Consider the following 20419-nt stretch of genomic DNA (forward strand, 5'->3'; position numbering starts at 1 on the left):
TATTAGTGATTATTATAACATTCAACATATTATCATCATCATTAATAATGTAATCAGAAAAATGCAACAGCATTTGTGCTTTCGGGTCCAACTCCTTCAAAGAATGTGTCATGCATGGCATATGATATCTATCTTACTTGCATGACATTTAAAAGGCCCATGGGATCATTGGTATTCCATCAAGACCTATCTGAACATTTCAATCTTCTCAATGTCAGCTTGGCTTGTGCTATATGCAGGCACAAGATTGGCTAGAGAAGATTTGTTATATTGGAGGGATTTATGAAATCAAAAGCAAAATCAATGACAAATAACAAAACCTTAACCAAAATGAAAATTAATCGCTCAAATAAATCTCTTTACGAAGACATTCATCAAACCCCTTTATTTGCATTTTTGAACATCTATCTTTTTCTTAGTAAGAATTTTTGATAAATATATGGTGTGTTGTAGTTTCTAAAGATTTAGAAAAGATTTTATGAGACTCTGTTTATAGTGAGTTTATTTGCAAAATGATTTCTTCTTTTTTATTATTTATTTATGGCTATGCAAATTTCAAGCTTTTTTAACATTTTAAGGGTGGTTTTGATCACAATTTTTCGTGGATCCGTTTTACCGGAAAACGGATCCAAAAAATTTAAATCCCTTGGAAACGTATCCAATTCCAAATCTAAAGTTTCGATTTTTTGAAACGCACAAAAACGTTTTTACAGTGTTTCGGACAAGAATCGTATCCGTTTATGTTCGGAAACGGGATCCGCGTTTCTGGGAAATTCTTCAGGAGTTTCGGTAACTTAGCATAAAAGTGAGAGATTAGTTAAGGTTTTGTGGTTCATAAAGGGCCCTAGCAAGTGATGTTTGGGGTTTCCCAGTTGGGCCCCACCTTTTTTATATATGAATGTCTTATGTCCTTTTGTTTGGGGAATCAATGGCCAGAGCACGCATTTACAAGTTATGTTCCTGACTTTCAAAGTAAAGTTACCCGAATATACCCTGCGATGTAGGCATGCAAGGATATGACAGGGTACCTATCTGTATTGCGGTAAATTAATCAACACTTGGTTCATGTACCATGGTCTTGGCTAATTCACCGCATTTGGCTACTTTTGGACCATGAAATTCGAATTTGGACAAATTTTAAAGAATTACAAGCAAATTTGATCAATTTTGTCCATAAAGTTTGGCTGTTCTGAAAAAATCTTATTTTCATTAGTTATGTAACTAAATTTTTATGTAAACTGATTGTTTTTAAAGGAAATTTTCTGGAATTTGTTTATTTCTAAAATTAAAGGAATACACTGTCGAGAAATTATTGAAGTGTTCATGCATATGTTATGCCAGAGTTGGAAGGAGAATTAGAAAATATACAATGGAATTGGACGGTCAATGGAATCTCTTCATTTGCAAGAGGGTCAGACCTCACCTTCGTATTTGTTGGGCACACCTCGGACAGTTAACAAAATCCCTTTGTTGGCCTGGCCTTGCCTTCATATTTGTTGGGAAGACCCTATCTTGAATCGCCCATTCATGCACCTACGCACAAATGATATAAATCGTGGTTGGATTGAATAATTTCTGATATTAATTTATATAACTAGTTTAGTTTAGGTTATAAACTAACATCAGTTAGTAATAGATTTTAAATTAGTAATAGTTTACTTATATTAAAAGTTTAATTTATGTGTGTGTTTATATATATTATATTATATACATTCGAATTTAAAGGTGTTGATATTTGTAGCTCGGGCAGGTACTTCTGCACGGGCCTTGTGTTTAGGCATGCCGAAGTTGCCTATAGTCTCCTTAGGTATTTGCTCTAAAGTGAGCAAGATTGCTAATGTAACTTAGCCTAAGTCTAACTTAGGAAAAAACACATACTATTATGTTACCTGATTGAGCTAAAGTAAACTTAGGAAAGGTAAAGTAAATTGCTTTAATGAATATGTTTGATCTCAAGTGAGGTGAGAATTAATATTAGTGGGGACCTTGGAAGGCTAGGGCCATCTTGGTACTCAAGGAAAATTGGCCTTGTGTTTAGGCATGCCAAAGTCACCTGTAGTCTTCTTAGGTATTTGCTCTAGTGTGAGCAAGATTGCTAATGTAACTTAGCCTAAGTCTAACTTAGAAAAAACACATACTATTATGTTAGCTGATTGAGCTAAAGTAAACTTAGGAAAGGTAAAGTAAATTGCTTTAATGAATATGTTTGATTTCAAGTGAGGTGAGAATTAATATTAGTAGGGACCTTGGAAGGCTAGGGCCATCTGGGTACTCAAGGAAAATAGGGCTTGTGTATAGGCATGCCGAAGTTGTAGTCTCCTTAGGTATTTGCTCTAGTGTGAGCAAGATTGCTAATGTAACTTAGCCTAAGTCTAACTTAGGAAAAAACACATACTATTATGTTAGCTGATTGAGCTAAAGTAAACTTAGGAAAGGTAAAGTAAATTGCTTTAATGAATATGTTTGATCTCAAGTGAGGTGAGAATTAATATTAGTAGGGACCTTGGAAGGCTAGGGCCATCTTGGTACTAAAGGAAAACTGGCCTTGTGTTTAGGCATGCCAAAGTCGCCTGTAGTCTCCTTAGGTATTTGCTCTAGTGTGAGCAAGATTGCTAATGTAACTTAGCGTAAGTCTAACTTAGAAAAAAACACATACTATTATGTTCGCTGATTGAGCTAAAGTAAACTTATGAAAGGTAAAGTAAATTGCTTTAATGAATATGTTTGATTTCAAGTGAGGTGAGAATTAATATTAGTAGGGACCTTGGAAGGCTAGGGCCATCTTGGTACTAAAGGAAAATAGGGCTTGTGTATAGGCATGCCGAAGTCGCCTATAGTCTCCTTAGGTATTTGCTCTAGTGTGAGCAAGATTGCTAATGTAACTTAGCCTAAGTCTAACTTAGGAAAAAACACATACTATTATGTTAGTTGATTGAGCTAAAGTAAACTTAGGAAAGGTAAAGTAAATTGCTTTAATGAATATGTTTGATCTCAAGTGAGGTGAGAATTAATATTAGTAGGGATCTTGGAAGGCTAGGGCCATCTTGGTACTTAAGGAAAACGATCTGTGGGAGATTGTTGAGACTGATATTTCGAAGCCATCAAATCCTTAGGAGAAGGCCTTTCTGGCAAAGGAGATAAAGGCATAGGGGGTACTTATGGATGTCATGAAGGATCATTTAATCCCTCACTTAACCGAGAAGAAGACAACCAAGGAGATGTTTGAAGCATTGGTAGGATTATATCAGAGCAAGACAACAAACGTGAAGATGATATTGAAAGATATGCTTCAGACTACGTAGATGACCAAATCTGACTCAGTGATGAGTTATGTGATGAGGATCATGCAGATTCGTGATCAACTTGCAGGTATGGGAGAAAAGGTAGAAGACTTAGAACTAGTTCTATGGCGGGGATGGGTTCTCAGAGGCATGAGATTCGTCATTAGAGTTTGTGCTAGAGATAAACTACCCATAGGAGCACAAGAGTGGTTCACTACCTTGAATGAGGGGGACTCATAATTGGATGTGAAGCTAGGCAATGATACAAAGCATGCAGTTAAAGGGGTTGGAACAATGTTATTCCAATTTGAGTCAGGAGGCAAGATGGAAGTGAAGGATGCGTTATGGTTGTTGGAACTCAGGTGGAGTTTTCTCTAAGTGTTTATGATTGAGAAGAAGGGGTTGGGTGTAGAGTTCTAGGATGGACATGCATTGATTGGACCTAGGGGATGACGGTGGCCAAGTCATTGGAATTAGAGAGAACAACCTGTATATGCTAAAGGGCTATCCTATTTGAGCAACGACATGAAGCAAAGTAGTGGCAGAGAACATGGAGTAGGTGGCACCGAAGGTTAAGCAACTTGGAGAGTTAGCCTTCGGGTTCAGGAATGGGAGCAATTGACGGATTCCTCCCAATTTGTCAAGGTCTTGTGGTACAAGTTGGCCTTACAGGATGTTAAGGAGCAAGAGGCTTCTATTAACAAATTCACAGGGAGCGGGTCTTTGAGGATGATGGGAGGAAGCCTTCCAGTTCAGAGGGAGCAGCCATGGCAGTGGATGCAAGTCCAAGATTGAAGTCAGTTCCAAGTGGTAGAAGTACCTCCCTTGCTAAGAGGAGGGAGTGTTGATGTTTGTAGCTCGGGTAGGTACTTCTGCATAGGCGTTGTGTCTAGGTGTGCAAAAGTTGCCCATAGTTTCATTAGGTACTTTCTCTAGTGTGAGCAAATTGCTAATGTAACTTAGCCTAAGTCTAACTTAGGAAAAAACACATTATTATGTTGGCTTATTTAGCTAATGTAAACTTAGGAAAGGCAAAGTAAATTACTTTAGTGAATATGTTTTAATCTCAATTGTTGATCTCAAGTGCTAAGATTTAATCTCAATTGTCAATCACTTTGGAGATTAGGCTTAGGGATTTAGCTCAATGTAAAGTTATAAAATAAAAGGCTAGGGAGATGGGAGAGATGCACTTTAACAACACAAAACTGAGAGAGGCATCTCAATGAGTAGTATGCTGCGTCTAAGAGAATGTAGATAGGTTGGAGATTAAGATCTGTAAAGAAGATCAAGCACCGATCTAAGGTAGATTTGTTGGATCAGATCCAGGTTTACATTTTATTATGTTTTTCTCAGTTGGGCCATTTTCCTAGGACGAGAGCTATGAAGAGCTGTGATTGGACAAGATTTGTTGTGTCATTTTATGAGACTGATTATTTTATTTTTGCTTTCGCTGAATGTTAGGAACCTAGCTGTGTAAGTTATACAATGGATCTTGTTTCTTCTAGGTTAATAATTTATCGGTGCTAGGTTTAACATAACTTAGCAAAACGAAAACTTTATCAACAATTTTTGGCTAGTTGAATTTTTCTTAAACTTCATTGTTGATGAATTTGAACACGAACACAAATCAGGTGGCTTTGGGTTTGGTTATGCATTCTCTTACAACATAGAAATATATTTTTATACAAGATAAACAATGGTAGAAGGCTAGGAGCTTGCAGGGCTTCACTTCCCTGCCCAACCTAGGGAAGGAGAGTAAGTATCTCATATTGACCCCCTAAATCAGTAGATGTGATATATTTCTCAAGAACTAGACCATATCACATAGTTTGAGGGGAGAAGATATCCATGTAATAGGGAGTGTTTGTCTTGACTCCCACAAAATGGTTTTTGATACCATCAAAAGCCATATACACCTCATAGACCAAATGAAGCCTAAGGAACAATATGTCTGCAAAGAGATCTACTCTTGAAAAGTTACTATAGTAGAAATGTGTGTGACTATCAATTAGCTGTCTGGCAAGTCCATGTTTATGTCAATTAGTTGAGAACCTTGAATTTGGAAGAGAATGAGCTTCATCCATATAGATTTGTTTCTAAGGAACTATTTGGTCTTTGCACTCCCTTCCCTCCAAACCTGAGCTTATCAATCACACTGATTTTTATCTTATGTATTTAATAATGGCATGAATGCCATTATGTTTATGTCTTTAACTTCAAGCCAAACCTCATTTTCCTGGATTATCTCTTTCAAAAAATATAGTTGCTTTAGAGTTGTCTCTTGTATTGATGGTATTGGTGAAGTTCCAGTAAGCTTATTGGCATTTTCTACATACAACTAATTTCTTAGTGGTATCTCTTCAAAGTACCAATCATCTTTATTGCAATCCACATATTAGGCCATTGTATTAGATCCTTTTTTATAATTTTTCTTTTCATCCTTGGGCTATAGCTTAAAAAGCTTCTAAAAGTCTAGAAACACTACATGATGGGGCACATGTATCATTACCTGGGCATTGCAACAAATTTATTTGTCTTTTCTATTGTGAAAAATGTTGATTATTGTAGCAATGGACAAGTACTTGTGCATTGGCTAAGTGTGAAGCCTGCAGGAGTTGTCCAAAGTCTCCTTAGTATACTTGCTCAATTTATTGAGTCAATTGCTCTTGTAATTTAGCCTAAGTCTAACATAGGAAAACACATAATTAATTATGTTGGCTATTGAACTAAAGAAACCAAGTAAAAGGAAATTATTTTCTTTAGTGAACTTGTTTTAATCTCAACCGTTGATCTCAAGTGGGTTAGGATTTAATTCTAGATATCCATCACTTTGTAGATTAAGGTTAGGGATTTAGCTCCATGGGAAATTGTAAAAGCAAGGCTAAGGAGAGGAAAAAGTCGAGTGGGATTGCAGATTTGAAAAAGGTATTTTCTTAGTGAGTGTGATAATTAGGGCCGAAGAGAGATGAAGTGTTGCAGAAGAAGAAATTAGCAGGAGACTAAGTGGAGGTCGAGTGCATACTACTTCTCAACGTAGGTTTGCAGAAATTCGAACATGTGGGGGAGAGATAGCTCGAGCCGCACATGTGAGGTAGATTGTGTGTCTATACATGTGTAGGAGTTGCTATAGGGTGCATGCTTGAGGGTTTTAGATGATCTGGAGGATGCACGAATGTGAGAAATTGGTTGGTGCAAATTTTGGGTTTATACATGTGTAGGATTTGCTATAGGGTGCATGCTTGAGGGTTTTAGGTGATCTGGAGGATACACAAGTGTGAGAAATTTGGTTGGTGCAAATTTGGGGTTTTCAGGGAACTGATTTGTCTAGGTTCTATTATTGTAAAAATTTTGTATCTTCTCAATGGGCCATTTTCTGAGTAAGGGAGCCCTCATCATTTAGATAACAAAAACAAAGGATAATTGGAGGGTTATTTGCCATGTGAAAGATTTCCTTTCTGTGTGCTTTTGCTATTTAATTTTTTGTTAAAAATTCTAGTCTATTTTACGTTTAGAAATTGCAGAAATAATTTTTCTTGTTATAAAAATTGTTGGAAATTAAAACTAGATCTGAATTTAGGAAATTAACATGGTATTAGAGCAATAACTTTCAAGGAAGGAGATCATATTCCATATAGGTCGCAACAGATCTTTTGAATTTTCTAGTAACAATTTTTCCTTTGGGTTTTTGGATTTGAGTGATGGCTGCGATCGATTTAAGGTTTGAGGATAGGTTTAAGGGTGCATCCAACTTCATCCCTTGGAAGGCGAGGGTTTCATTGATTCTCATGGAAAATGGCATATGGGAGTGTGCCAACAGTGCAACACCAAAGTCACCCTACCTATAGTTGTTGCAAAACTGGTCATCCACAATTAGAAGGATGTGAAAACCAAAAGGATTGTCTTGGATGCAGTGAAGGATCATGTGATTCCTCACCTATTCGAGAAGAATACAACAAGGGAGATGTGGGAGGCTTTGACGAAGCTATACCAAAGTGATAACACCAACAGGAAGATGGTGTTGTGAGAGAAACGATCAGCAAGATGACCAAATCAGTTATCGTAACCTCTTATTTCACCAAGATCACACATGTTCGTGATATGTTGACTATAGTTGGGGAGACTATGACAGATGGGGAGATGGTAAGGACGACCTTGAACGGTTCTTTTAAGCCATGGGCTCCTTTCATCAAGAGCATTGTGGCATGAGAGACTTTCTGATTGGGATAGTTTGTGGGATGATTTCATCCAAGAAGATATTTGGGAGGAATCTTTGTTAAGGGGCTGATAAAGGGGTGATGATGAGAATCTTGCCCTTGTATGGCGGGCAAGGGGAAGGTCAAGAAGGATACAGGTGGAGAGGTTCCTTCATAGGCTGGAAAGAAGAAAGATATGAGAAAAGTGAAATTATTTGCATGCTACAAGAGTGGCCATTATGCCTCATAGTATCCAAAAATGAAGAAGGGTAAGGGAAAGGTGCATAAGGTTGCCGCTTCTGTGGATACTCAAGTCAATGAGTTTGCAACTTTGTTGCAAGATTCAAGTTTTTATCGGTGTCTTGCCTTTCTAGCACTATAGCCAATGGTCTCTGGTTTGTAGACAATGGTGCTTCTAGACATATGATGAGAGCATGTGATTTCATTGTCGGAGGATTATTTAGATCTATATGTGGAGCTTGGCAACAATTCCAAGTATGGTGTAAAGGGAGTTGGGGTCATTCGGTTTTAGGTGGAGTTAGGATGTCCTTTGGAGGTTACAAATATATTATATCTTCCAGGGCTAACTAAGAATTTACTCTTACTTTCAAGCATGGAAGACAAGGGGTATGTAGTCTTTGCGGGATGAATAGGTACTTGTCAGGTTGAGGGAATCTAGCCTTGACTTAGGACAATATTTTGGAGGCAGAGAGGGTATCTTGTACATGCCTATGTGAGCTTTGGCATAGGAGGATGAGTCACTTGCATTACAAAGGTTTATTGATACTAAGGTAGATTTTCACTAGTCTTTCAGAATTTAGTGTAGAGCGGCAGGGGGTGTGCAAGGGATGTGCATTTGGTAAGTATGCCAAAGCTGATTTTTCCAAACAGTGAGAGCAAATCTAAGAGGATCTTGGATTTGGTACATAGAGATGTGTATGGCGCTATTTCTGTAGCATCCTTGAGTGGTTACAGTTACTATGTGACCTTCATCGATGGTTTCTCTAGGACGACTTGGATCTACTTCATGAGATGAGGTCTTTAGTCAATTTTGGAGTTTAAGGCTCTCGTGGAGAATTAGACAGGGGGGAAGATCAAAGTTACGAGATTAGATAACGGGGGTGAGTATACCTCCAACTACTTCAAGAATTTATACAAGGAGCTAGAAATCAAGAATGAGCTGATGGTGTCTTACAACCCACAACAAAATGGGGTCGATGGGAGGAGGAACAAGGCCATCGTTGGAGCTTCCAAGGCGATGATTCATGACCATGATTTTCCCATGTTCCTTTAGGCGGAGGCATGCAATATGATAATGTATGTGTAGAAGAGGAGTCCTCATAAGGTCGTAGAGGACAAGACTCCTGAGGAGTCATTCATAGGAGTGAAACCTGAGATTGGGCATATTCTCATCTTCGTTTGTCCAATATAATGTCCATGTGCCTTTGGAGAAGAGGACAAAGCTAGAGTCCTCAGCTGAGAAGGACATATTTTTGCGGTATAACGTGACTTCAAAGGCATGCAATGTGTATATTTAGATAGAGGAAGATTGTGGTGAGATGAGCTGTCAGGTTTGAGGAGGGTTGGGCCTTAAAGAAGTTGCACGAACCCCATCTTGCAATAAAAGAGGACGAGTAGTATGAGGTTTCGAAGATTAAGGAGAGATCGACCGTTGCCACCTAAAACAAGGACTTAGTTTTTAGGTTAGGAGGAGTTGGAGGCTCCTTCCAACTTTGTTAGGAGGAGGATGAGATGGCTAAAGTAGGCATTGAAGGATGCTCAGGAGCATGTGGAGGCTCCTAGGAGTACTTTCAAGGAGAGCATGCCACCAAGGAAATTTTCCAGTTACATGGATCCATGAGAGTAGCATTATTGATTCTGAGCCTACTAGTTTCAAGGAGGCAACAAACCAACACATTTAGAGGGATGCCATGATAGAGGAGTATAACTCCATCATGAAGAATGATGTGTGGAACATATGTTTTGCCGCTTATATAGCTGCAGTTGAATATGTGGGACATATCATGAACTAGGCGAGATATATGTTTTGTTGTAAACACCTAGAGCCAGTTCGCGGTGGAACCAAGGCAGGTGCATTGGATTGTACTGAAGCATGTGCTTAGGTACTTGCATGGTACAATGGAGTATGGGCTGAGATATGTGGGGAGCAATGGAGTGCAGCTGCAGGGGTATATGGACTCAAATGGGGCTGGGATTTCGATGGACAGGAAAAGCACCTCAAGGTGCTACTTCAACTTGGAAGTTGGGATCAATAGTACAGACTCAGATGGGGCTGCTAGTGTAGCGGATAGGAAAAGCACCTTAGGGTGCTACTTCAGCGTGGGATCAACAATGATTTTTTGGTTCAACAGGAAGCATACTTCCGTGACACTCAGTTCAACAAAGGTAGAGTACATGGTAGCGAGTTTGGTGGATTGTGAAGCTATTTGGTTTCACAAACTGTTGATAGGATTATTTGGTCAATAGTTGGAGCATGTTGTGATACACACGATAATCAGAGTTGTATCAAACTCTCATATAATCCAATGTACCATGATAGATCCAAGCATATTGAGATTTGATATCACTTTATTAGAGATAGGGTCGAAAGGGGAGCAATGAAGCTTCAATATATCTCCACAGATGAGCAGGTTGCAGATATTCTCACCAAGCCCTTGATGAAAGGGAAGTTTGTCTTCTACAGAGATAAGCTTAGGTGTGGTGCAAATACCTTCCTTGCTAAGAGGGAGTGTTGATAATTGGAACAACAAATCGATACTTTTGCTTTGGCTAACTGTCAAGCATGTTTGAGTTATCCAAAGTGTCCTTAGAATACTTGCTCAATTTATTAAGTTGCTTTTGTAATTTAGCCTAAGGCTAACTTAGAAAAAACACATAATTAATTATGTCGGCTATTGAACTAAATAAACTGAGGAAAAATAAATATATTCTTTAGTGAACTTGTTTTAATATTAGCTGTTGATCTTAATTGGGTTAGGATTCAATTGTAGCCATCCATCAATTTGGAGATTAAGGTTAGGGATTGAGCTCATGGAGTTGTTCAAAGTGTTCTTAGAATACTTGATCAATTTATTAAGTTGCTTTTGTAATTTAGCCAAGTCTAACTTAGGAAAAACACATAATTAATTATGTTGGCTATTGAGCTAAATAAACTAAGGAAAAATAAATTATTTACTTTAGTGAATTTGTTTTAATCTCAACCATTGATCTCAAGTGGGTTAGGATTTAATCCTAACCATCCATCACTTTGGAGATTAAGGTTAGGGATTTAGCTCAATGAGAAATTATGATAAGGAGAAGAGAAAGACGTGTCATTGTAGATTTGAGAAAGGAATTTTCTCAGTGAGTGTGATACTCAAGGTTGAGGAGAGAGTAAGTGAAGGTCGAGGTCATGTTAGTTCTTAATGAAGGTTTGCAGAAAGCTGCATGATTGAGGGAGAATCTGCTCATGCCACGTGTGGGAGCAGATCAGGGCATCTGTGCGAGGTAGATTGCACATGGGCTGCACGTGTGAGTGCACAGGCATTGCAACAAGCCACATGTGTGAGGGTTTCAGGCGATCTAGAGGCCGCATGAGTGGGAGAAATTTGGCTGGTGCAGATCCAAAGTTTTTAGGGAACTTGGGTTACTTTATTCATGTTAACCTAAGTTATCGGATCCGGCAGAGGCAAGTGGAGTATTGCTGGATCCACAGATCTGAACCGGATCCGGATACGGATACACGAAAAATACGTTTGAAATACGTATTTTTTATATATGCGCTTTTTGGAAACGTACAACCTTTCCAGGATACGGATCCCGCTGGTGGCTGCCGGAAGCGGTGAAAGGCTAGCCGAAAAAGTCAGAAAAGGCAGAATTTTTTTAGTTTTTGTTTTTCGCTTTAGGGTTAGATATTATGTGGTCCCCGTATATATGATAACCTTTTCCTTTGTCGGGACTCTGCTTTGCCTTTGTCCGCTTTCTTTTGTCGGCATTCACCAGTCAGCCCCTCTTGCACGCGTTTATTTGTTCCGGGCTCACCACCGGCCCCCCTGCACACAGCACGCAACACCTGAGCCTCTGTTCATGCTGCTGGGCCCCTGCACACGTGACACAACACGCAACACCACTGTTCAGCGATTTTATTGGTGCTTCATACTCCAATCTAAAGGAAAAGGTCAAAGTCTCTCCTCGGGGTGAGATAAATGTGATGCTAACTCCATTTCTTAGCTGAGTCTGGGCCCCATTGAAGTGCATGGTCCAAGACTGTTTACGCCCGCACACAGTCAGGCAGTCAGGGAGCAGCCGCGGCACACAAGGTATTTAAATTTTTAATATTCATTTGTTGTTATATAGTGTAGTGTTAATGTGTTATATAAATATATAGTATAGTGTAGTGTATTTAAATTAATTTTATTATTTAGTAATTTACTAATTTACTATAGCTGCAAGTAACGAATAGATATATACCATACCATATACCATAGGTTAGTGTTTAATAAAAGATATATATATATATATATATTTACTGTATTTAAATGTTTAGTTTTACAGCTTACGAGTCATAGACTATAGTAAAATTTAAATTTTAAATACTAATTTAAATTTTTTAATTGTCTAGTGGTAATTTTAAATTACTAATTTAACATTTATTCAATGTCTCAAGCCATCATTCAATGTCCTAACTTCTAAGCCATCATGCTATTTAAATTTTTAAAATGTATTTAATTTTTTTTTTTTTTTTTTAATGTATTTACAATTTAATTTTTAATTGTTTATTGATAATATATTATAATTTGACTTTTATATGCAGTTTCAAGTAACCAATAGAGTCTATACCATTATCATAATGGAACCATCACAAGATTCACAACATGAGCATAGTGAAGGGGAAATCATCAAAACAGACCCAAAATCTCCTCTGTGGCAGTATGTGGAGATTATTGGAAAAAATCTCGGAGGTGGTTCATTTAAATGGAAGTGCAATGAATGCCAAGATATAAAAAATGGCTCATATACTAGAGTGAAGGTCCATCTCACCAGTCAAACTAACACAGGGGTGCAAGTATGCACCGGGCCAAAAGATGCAAATGGCAAACCTGGCCAAGGTTTGAGTTCTGAAAAAATGAAATTCTATGCATTTTTGCAAGAAGCTGTTGATAGGAAGCTTGCTAAGGGAAAACACCCTGTGCAAAGCTCTACAACTAGGCCTCCATTGCCATCTAGGTCTGCTGCCACATCTAATAAAAGGGCCACTCTAGACCCTCTTGAAGCGTGTTTCAATAATCAAGGTAGAGACATAACTGATGAACATGTATCTCGTTGCATCTATGCAAATGGGCTGGCATTCAATTTGGTGCATTCCCCTTATTGGCAACAAATGATCAAGGTAGTTAATGAAGCACCAAAAGGGTACAAAAGCCCTGGATATGAAAAGGTCCGCACTACCTTGTTGGCATCAGAGAGACAATCCGTGGATAGACAGCTACAGGCAATCTAGGATACATGGGAAAAAACAGGGGTGTCCGTCATTTCTGATGGATGGAGAGACCAAAGAAACCGCCCATTAATTAATGTTGTTGTAGTATGCCCCCAAGGGGCAATGTTTTTGAAGGCTGTTGATTGCAGTGGAATAGAGAAAGATGCATCTTTCATATCGACAATTCTTATTGATGCAATAGAAAGTGTGGGGCCACATAATGTTGTCCAAGTCATTACGGACAACGCACAGGTTTGTAAAGCTACAGGTTTGATTGTGGAGGGTCGATATGATCACATCTTTTGGACTCCATGTGCAGTACATTTATTGAACCTTATGCTTGCCAAGATTGGTGAGATTGAATGGATTAATGAAATATATGTAGCATCAAAAGAAATCCAAATGTTCATAACAAATCATTCAATGTCCCAAGCCATTTATTGGGGTTTTGCAAAGTTGGAGCTACTGAAGGTACTTTTTTTAATCAATACTATTTGTATTAGAAATTCTTATTTTTAATTACAAATTTATATATGGTTTCTCATTTGAGATTTGACTTTTTGAAACTTGTAGGTTGCTAAAACTCGTTTTGCCTCCCACACTCTTGTCATAAAGAGACTTGTGGAGGTGAGACAAGCACTACAAGCAATGGTCATTAACCCTCTTTGGGAATCATGGAGGACTTCCACTTCTGATAAAGGGAAAAAAATCAAGTCCATCATTCTTGATGATGCATGGTGGGACAAGGTTCAATATCTTCTATGGTTCACTGAACCAATCTTGACCTTGATCAGGGCATTTGATATAGATACACTTTGCTTGGGGGAAGTTTATGAAAACATTGATAGTATGTTGGAGAGGATAAGGGAAATTATCAAAGCAAGTGAAAATGACCCTCATGAAACATTCTATTATTTAGTGAAGGACATAGTTACAGAAAGGTGGAACAAAATGACCACGCCATTACACCTTCTGGCATATGCACTGCACCCTAAATACTATCATTCTAAAATTTTGTCTTTACCTGGTAGAACAGCACCAAACAAAGATTCTGAAGTGGTACAAGGATACAAGACAACCTTGAAGAAAATTTATAGAGATATGGGAGTTGCAATGGAATTCTGCCAAGAATTTGGAGGGTTTGTACAGTCTGTTGGTAGCTTTTCAGATCCAGTAGCTATGGATGATCTAGGACATCTTGATCCTATTACTTGGTGGGGCTTCCATGGTGGGGATAACATTCATCTCTCTACCCTAGCCACTAGGTTGTTATCACAGGTTGCTAGTTCCTCATCAGCTGAGAGGAATTGGAGTACATATGGCTTCATTCATTCAGTGAAGCGAAACAGGTTGGGAGCGGCAAAGGCTGAGGATCTTGTTTATGTTCATTCAAACCTCTGTCTTCTATCACATGTTGAACCAGAGTATAAAAAAGGTCCGAGCAGGATGTGGGATGTGGAGCCTGAGATGTTTGACTTGAACCTGTCACTGAATGCCATGACTAACCTCAACCTACTTGAGGATATTGTTCCACCACCAGTCTAGCCTACTGATGCAACTTCCTACATTCTAGGACCCCCATCATCTATTCATGATGTAGAGTTGCAATATGTAGAAGATATAGATCCATTTGAGGATCTGTAAATGTATTTACTATTATCATTTATGATATTATGAATCATGATCCTTTTTGTTACTTTGTATGAGGGACAATGCACCATTTCAATGTTTCAATCTTCATATTTATCATTCAATGTTCTAAAAATGTTTGATGGTTTCATGGAATATTTGATTTTTTAGCTCTAAGGTGTTTTTTTAAAATTATATATATATATATATATATTATATATATATATATATTGTACGTGACGTATCCTTGCCGTATCCGGATCTTAGATTTTCAAAAAACTAGCGGATCCAGATCCGGATCCGTATCCGAATCCTGGTAACTTAGATGTTAAGCAACTATGCTGAAAGCTTTGTTTTGGTTCCACCTGTTATTTATTGTTTTTTAATGGTGGGCATCTTAAACAACCATCTATATGTGTTGGAAGGAGAGACTTTGGTAAAAGACGCGAGCAATTATGAACCTGGTGTTTCCACTAGCCAGTTATGCTTATAATTCTTAATTTGAATCTAAGGGTGTGGAAAATACTTTCAATTCTACTAGCGATTGATCACTCGATTGATCACTTAGGAAAGAACCATTGAAAATGCTTCTGAACGCTCTATGCACCATAGTTTTAAAACTCCGACTCGGATTCGGAACCAGCCGAGGGTCAACTCCGACTTTGACTCCAACTCGGTATCAACTTGGCCTAGTTGATTTCAATGACTCGGTTGTTGAAAAAATACATTAAATATTTTTTTTATGAAAAAACATATCTTTAAAAATTTTCATTCATGTTTCCAAACTCAAAGCATTAGAATATAGAGAGAAGACAACATATAAAAAATACATTAAATATATATATATATATATTTTTTTTTTATGAAAAAACATATTTTTAAAGATTTTCATTCATGTTTCCAAACTCAAAGCATTAGAATATAGAGAGAAGACAACATATGATCAAAGTATGCTCATGAATATATCTATTATATCAAAATGGCACCTAGTGCACTGTCCAATACATGTAATATATAGAGATCATAACAAAAACACATAACCAAGGAGGCTCTAAATGGCCTCTACAACAAAACATCACTAGTCACTACTGCTAAACAAGGCAAGGTCATTTGGCTCAGAGTCTGAATCAGAGTCGGACATTGAAACCCATGGCTCCTCCTCACTACTGCTCCAAAAACTAACTCCAACTCTTCACAAAATCATTACAAATGCTCACACAAATGCAATGAAATAGCGGTGAGTAAGTGTGAGGGGGTTGGGTCACTTTAATAGGCTTGGGAGAGGGGTAGAGGCATTAAGAAAAAAAACCAAATAAAATTTGAGTTTGAAGTTCGAGTTGCCGCCTTTTTTCCTCGTGGACTAGCATGGCCGGTTTAAGACGGGCTCGGCCAAACCGGCAGGTCCATTATCGAACCAGCCGAATCGGTGTCCGGTTCGACCGGTTCGGTAACGAACCGGCTATCAGACCGGTTTTTCGACCTAGCCAACCCAGACAGGGGTCTGGCTCGGTCAACCAGGGGAATCCGATTCAGACTGGCCTAGTTTTAAAACACTGCTCTGCACTGCTACTGACAACATCCAATTTGAGCCTTGTATGAGCAAGTTATGGTTGAAAAATTGAGCAATACTTAAATATGTGGGATACTTAATGTAAAAACCATTTTCTTTAGCCCTTGCACCCCATGGCCAAAAGCTAGAAACTTGTGGGCTGACCTCAACTACATTACAGTTTGATTAAATGAAACGAAATTTTAGAAAAGAATTAAACTTGCCTGAAGAAACATTTATGTCAACTGTACTCCTTCACATCGATGTATTTTGCCACACCACTGCCATTCCCACCAATTGCATAGCACATCCTCCTCATGGCCAGCACAACAATAGGCAAGCCTCCTTGATGGTTTGCTTCTATAGGAAATAACACACAACTCTCTCTTGGTCATCGTCTATAAGAAGTGGCATGACCGTTTCTTGGTTGCCAGTATCTCTTAGAGGCTTCACAAAGTCTATGATCTGTGGTCACCACTGAGCTGCCACCCCTGGTTTCTTCTTTGCTACTTGTAGATTACTGTTCTCTAATTCTGTTGTTCCTCCACGTCATCTGCATTTTTCCATTGGAAATTATATTCTACGGACTACCTTTTTCTCATTAATGACAGAGATCCATTTAACAATCTTTCTGCTCCAACGATTCACACCAACTCCTTTCTAACAGTTTGTGGTCTGTCCATGCTTACTACAATGCTGAACAACTTGTCAATTCATCTCCATTTTTCCACTGGAAATTGTCTTCTATGGACTAACTTTTTCTCATTAATGTCAGAGATCCATACAACAATCTTTCTCCTTCAACGATGCACACCAGCAAATTAACAAACTCCTTTCTAACAGTACTGTGGTCTGTCCATGTTTACTACAATGCCCAACAACTCATCAATTCAGGGAGAATGTTCATTTTTCTAAGCTCATGCAACATCACCAGCTGAAACCAAGGATACCATACATATTATGTATGTTGGGAAGGGTGGCAGGTTGCAAAAATAAAGGTGACTTTCATGGATTATTATCCCCAAATCTATGCCTTGAAACTTTAAAGTGACCAATTCTATATCCTGAATTAATTTGGATGGTAGAGGAAGCAATTGTTCTCCTCAAAAGTTTGTAGGCCAATGAATTGCTGATATAACATAGGTGTCAAACACAATGTTCAATGCAGAGTATAAAACTTTCTTACAATTTGGACATGGGAGAATGATGGATGTAATTGATAACCATTTCTTGGGGAAAAGAACAAAGGAGGTGATGTTTATTTCTGCTGCACATTTGCTTGTGGCAATACAACATTTCAATAGGCTCTTTGAAAATTAGCATAGTCTTAGCTCATCTTAGATGGTAACTCCCTCCGAGAAGAGAGAGAGAGAGAGAGCATCTTTTGGCTGACTAGCTTGTCTATCTAGCCAACATGGTCAGCCTTTCTTGGAGTCAGAAGTTCTTTGTGTAGCTTGTTTGTCTCCACTGACCTAGCTGTTTTTATGTTGTTCTGTTTGAAGCTTGTACACTCTATAGAAGATTCTGTCAACCATACCAAGGGAATGTGTTACAGTCTTTTGGGTTCAGAGCGATAAATTTTCTCTCCACTAAATTTGGGTTCAGAGCGATAAATTTTCTCTCCACTAAATTTGTATGTAATATTTTTAGCACTTATGTTGATATTAAACATTCTGTATGACTTCAGGCTTGGGCACACTGGCAAAATATGTCAAGAGTTATTAACCAGCACTATGTTCTTTCTATAATATTCTACGGATTTCTCAAAAAGAAGTTTGGATGATTATTTTCAAAATTTTAGCTTTCCTTGTGTTCTTGCTGCAGTCCTGTATTATTTACAAGATTACAACTTTCCTTGTTCTTGCTGCAGTCCTGTATAAAAGTGGCATTGAGCTTTGTTTCACCTGAAAATTTACAAGAATGCATTCGTTTAGAGGATGAGTTGCGCTTGCTTCCAAAGAATCACAGGGCTAGGGAAGACAGGTTAGAGGTATGTTATCTTTCAATGTATACAAGCTTTTTGGACGTTGATTCAGTTATTTCTTAGAAACTGGAGAATGTGAAACATATCACTAAATGTCACCATGAACAGGCAAGGAAGATGTCTATGTATGCAGTGAGTTCCGCTGTGAATGAAATAGAAAAGTTGACATTAGATCCAAAGTAAGTGGTATATTTTATCTATTATGTTCTGATTCCTCTTTTAACTGTTTGTTACATCACATTATATGTTCTTGTGCACTTACTACCATATGATGGTTTTCTGTCTGCGTAATTGACTGTAAAGGCAATCAGCATGCTGATATATAATGGTTTTTGCTGTCAGCTTTAGGGCCACAAACCTTGGAGCAGAGAACCCAAACTTGACAGCTCTGGTTTCAGAAAATCTGGAAAAGATGAACAAAAGAAAGAGACAGAAGTGCTTCTGAAGTTGAATGTACACAATGGCAATTTTGGATAACGAAAGTTGTAAACATGTACATTTATTAGCATAGCAGGTTGCACATTTATTGGCTGAAATGCCATTTATGCTTCATCCAGATTAGTTCAAGTAGGTTAATGCAAAATTTGTGGCCGTAATGTGCAAAGTGGTCATGGGCCGTTATGATCCCCCTTGTATAATTTTTACATCTTCCGACATACAGCTTCCTGTCCATGCCTGTCATTGCAAAATCTTTTGGTTGAAGAATTTCCAAATTCAATTGCTTTCAGTTGTATTACAGAACATCACTTGTGAGTTGTAACTTTATTTTGATCTAGAGGAAATTAATTTGTATCCATAAAATGCTTTCTACAATATGATAGCGACATTAATGTGTGAGTTGTTCAGCTTGCAGACTATTTTTTAAGCTTATTACTTACCTGTAAAAATTTGAAACCTTCACAGCTTTCACCAAAAACTGACAATTAACAAATGACAGATATAAAAGTTTACCTGGGAGAACTTTCAATGGTGCATGTGGAAAATCTAAATGGACCAGGGAAGGTACAAGATATTTGCCGTTAAAAATAATATAAAATTGTGTCCTGTAAGCGAATTCTTTACTTGAGAAAAATACTTTTCTTCAAGGATGAGGAATTGACGATTTATATTAAGGAAACAAGTCAATGTATAGTTTGAGAAATATATAAAATTTGAATATTGATTATGAGGGAATTTGAGAGGCTTGGCTTGAGAGGAAGGCAGCCACTATAAATATGGATCTTTGCATGACGGAGTCTGGTTATAGTGGCAAATCTCTAGATTAGTAGATTTCCAATACTTTTGGCCCGTTGTAGAATGCATTTTGTTTTGACAAGAAGACAGTAGAAAATGATGAATCTGAACGGTCAAGTCGAACATGAAATATGATATAGGTTCAAGTCATTACAATATGGCTGGCACAAACTCGAGGAATGATGAAGTGAGACGATAAAATGCCTCAAATACCTGGACATTTTGATCTGGTGAAAGGGACAACATTTATACGAAACAATGATTTTCGTTGGAGCTTCATACACACATAATTCTACTTAGTATATATTAAATAATGTCTACCATTTTGCTACACGCTTTCATAAAAATGCTCCCATTTGCATGCTCTGTTGCTTTTCTTGGAACTGTGTTTCGGTGGATGTGATTCCTATTTACAAGTATTTTGTATATATATCGTGCTATGTGCACCTGCCATCTATTCTGTGCATTAGACTCTATACCTGGTTCACATCCTTACCTTATTCACATTCACACATTTACATCTGATCAAGGGAATATTGTAAAAATAAGGAAATAATGTAAAAATAACAAATTTTTCTTTTTCCTTTTTATTTATTTATTGGGTATTTAAAGGAGTCGGTAATTCTTGTTTGATGTGGAGTCGATTCTGACTACTACTACTATAATCTCTAGGTGCCTACATGGGCTAATATGAGGATTTTAACTTTGATCTTATAGTCTACCTAATATTTCATAATATGATTATCACCAATTGAATTGGCCCTTGAAGGCTAATGTAAAAATGAGACTAATGTAAAAATGAGACTATATTTGTGGACAAGGTTATGGATTTTTTTACTTTTTTCTCTCAAACAATTAACAACACCCATAACAGTCTTAATAAGAGTGATGAAAGCCTCTGCAATTAACAGTCTTAATAAGAGTGATGAAAGCCTCTGCAATTAGCATATTATTGCCAATTTTTTTTAATATAAAGTTTATTATGTAACATTATAGGTGAGTATTTAACCCATCATTAAGGAGCTTAGAAAGAATGGTGTGTTTAGGGCATGATGATAAGTGTGGTAAGGG

At 37.7% G+C, this 20419-nt stretch overlaps 1 protein-coding gene across 1 annotated transcript; it reads left to right on the forward strand.

Annotated features, from left to right (window-relative positions):
• The first annotated feature begins 13904 nt into the window (after positions 1-13904).
• LOC149141417 (E3 ubiquitin-protein ligase JMJ24-like) lies at positions 13905-18771 on the forward strand. The gene is made up of 4 exons (XM_089451233.1): positions 13905-14167; positions 17956-18121; positions 18224-18294; positions 18458-18771. Exons 1-4 carry the CDS (start codon positions 13905-13907, stop codon positions 18558-18560), a joined length of 603 nt encoding a protein of 200 aa, XP_089307359.1. The 3' UTR covers positions 18561-18771.
• Positions 18772-20419: the final 1648 nt, after the last annotated feature.

The sequence above is a fragment of the Pinus tabuliformis genome, chromosome X (genome assembly GCF_031772625.1).
Source record: "Pinus tabuliformis cultivar Carrire ecotype Pingquan chromosome X, CPIR1, whole genome shotgun sequence".
In the NCBI taxonomy this organism is placed as follows: Eukaryota; Viridiplantae; Streptophyta; class Pinopsida; order Pinales; family Pinaceae; genus Pinus; species Pinus tabuliformis.

What these genes read in the sequence shown, in the direction of transcription:
- LOC149141417 (XM_089451233.1), top strand. Translation starts at nt 13,905, where the DNA reads ATGACCACGCCATTACACCTTCTGGCATATGCACTGCACCCTAAATAC. An exon ending in CATCTTGATCCTATTACTTG is followed by an intron (nt 14,168 to 17,955) that starts GTGGGGCTTCCA and finishes TTCTTGCTGCAG; the next exon opens with TCCTGTATTATTTACAAGAT. An exon ending in AAGTTGACATTAGATCCAAA is followed by an intron (nt 18,295 to 18,457) that starts GTAAGTGGTATA and finishes TTTTGCTGTCAG; the next exon opens with CTTTAGGGCCACAAACCTTG.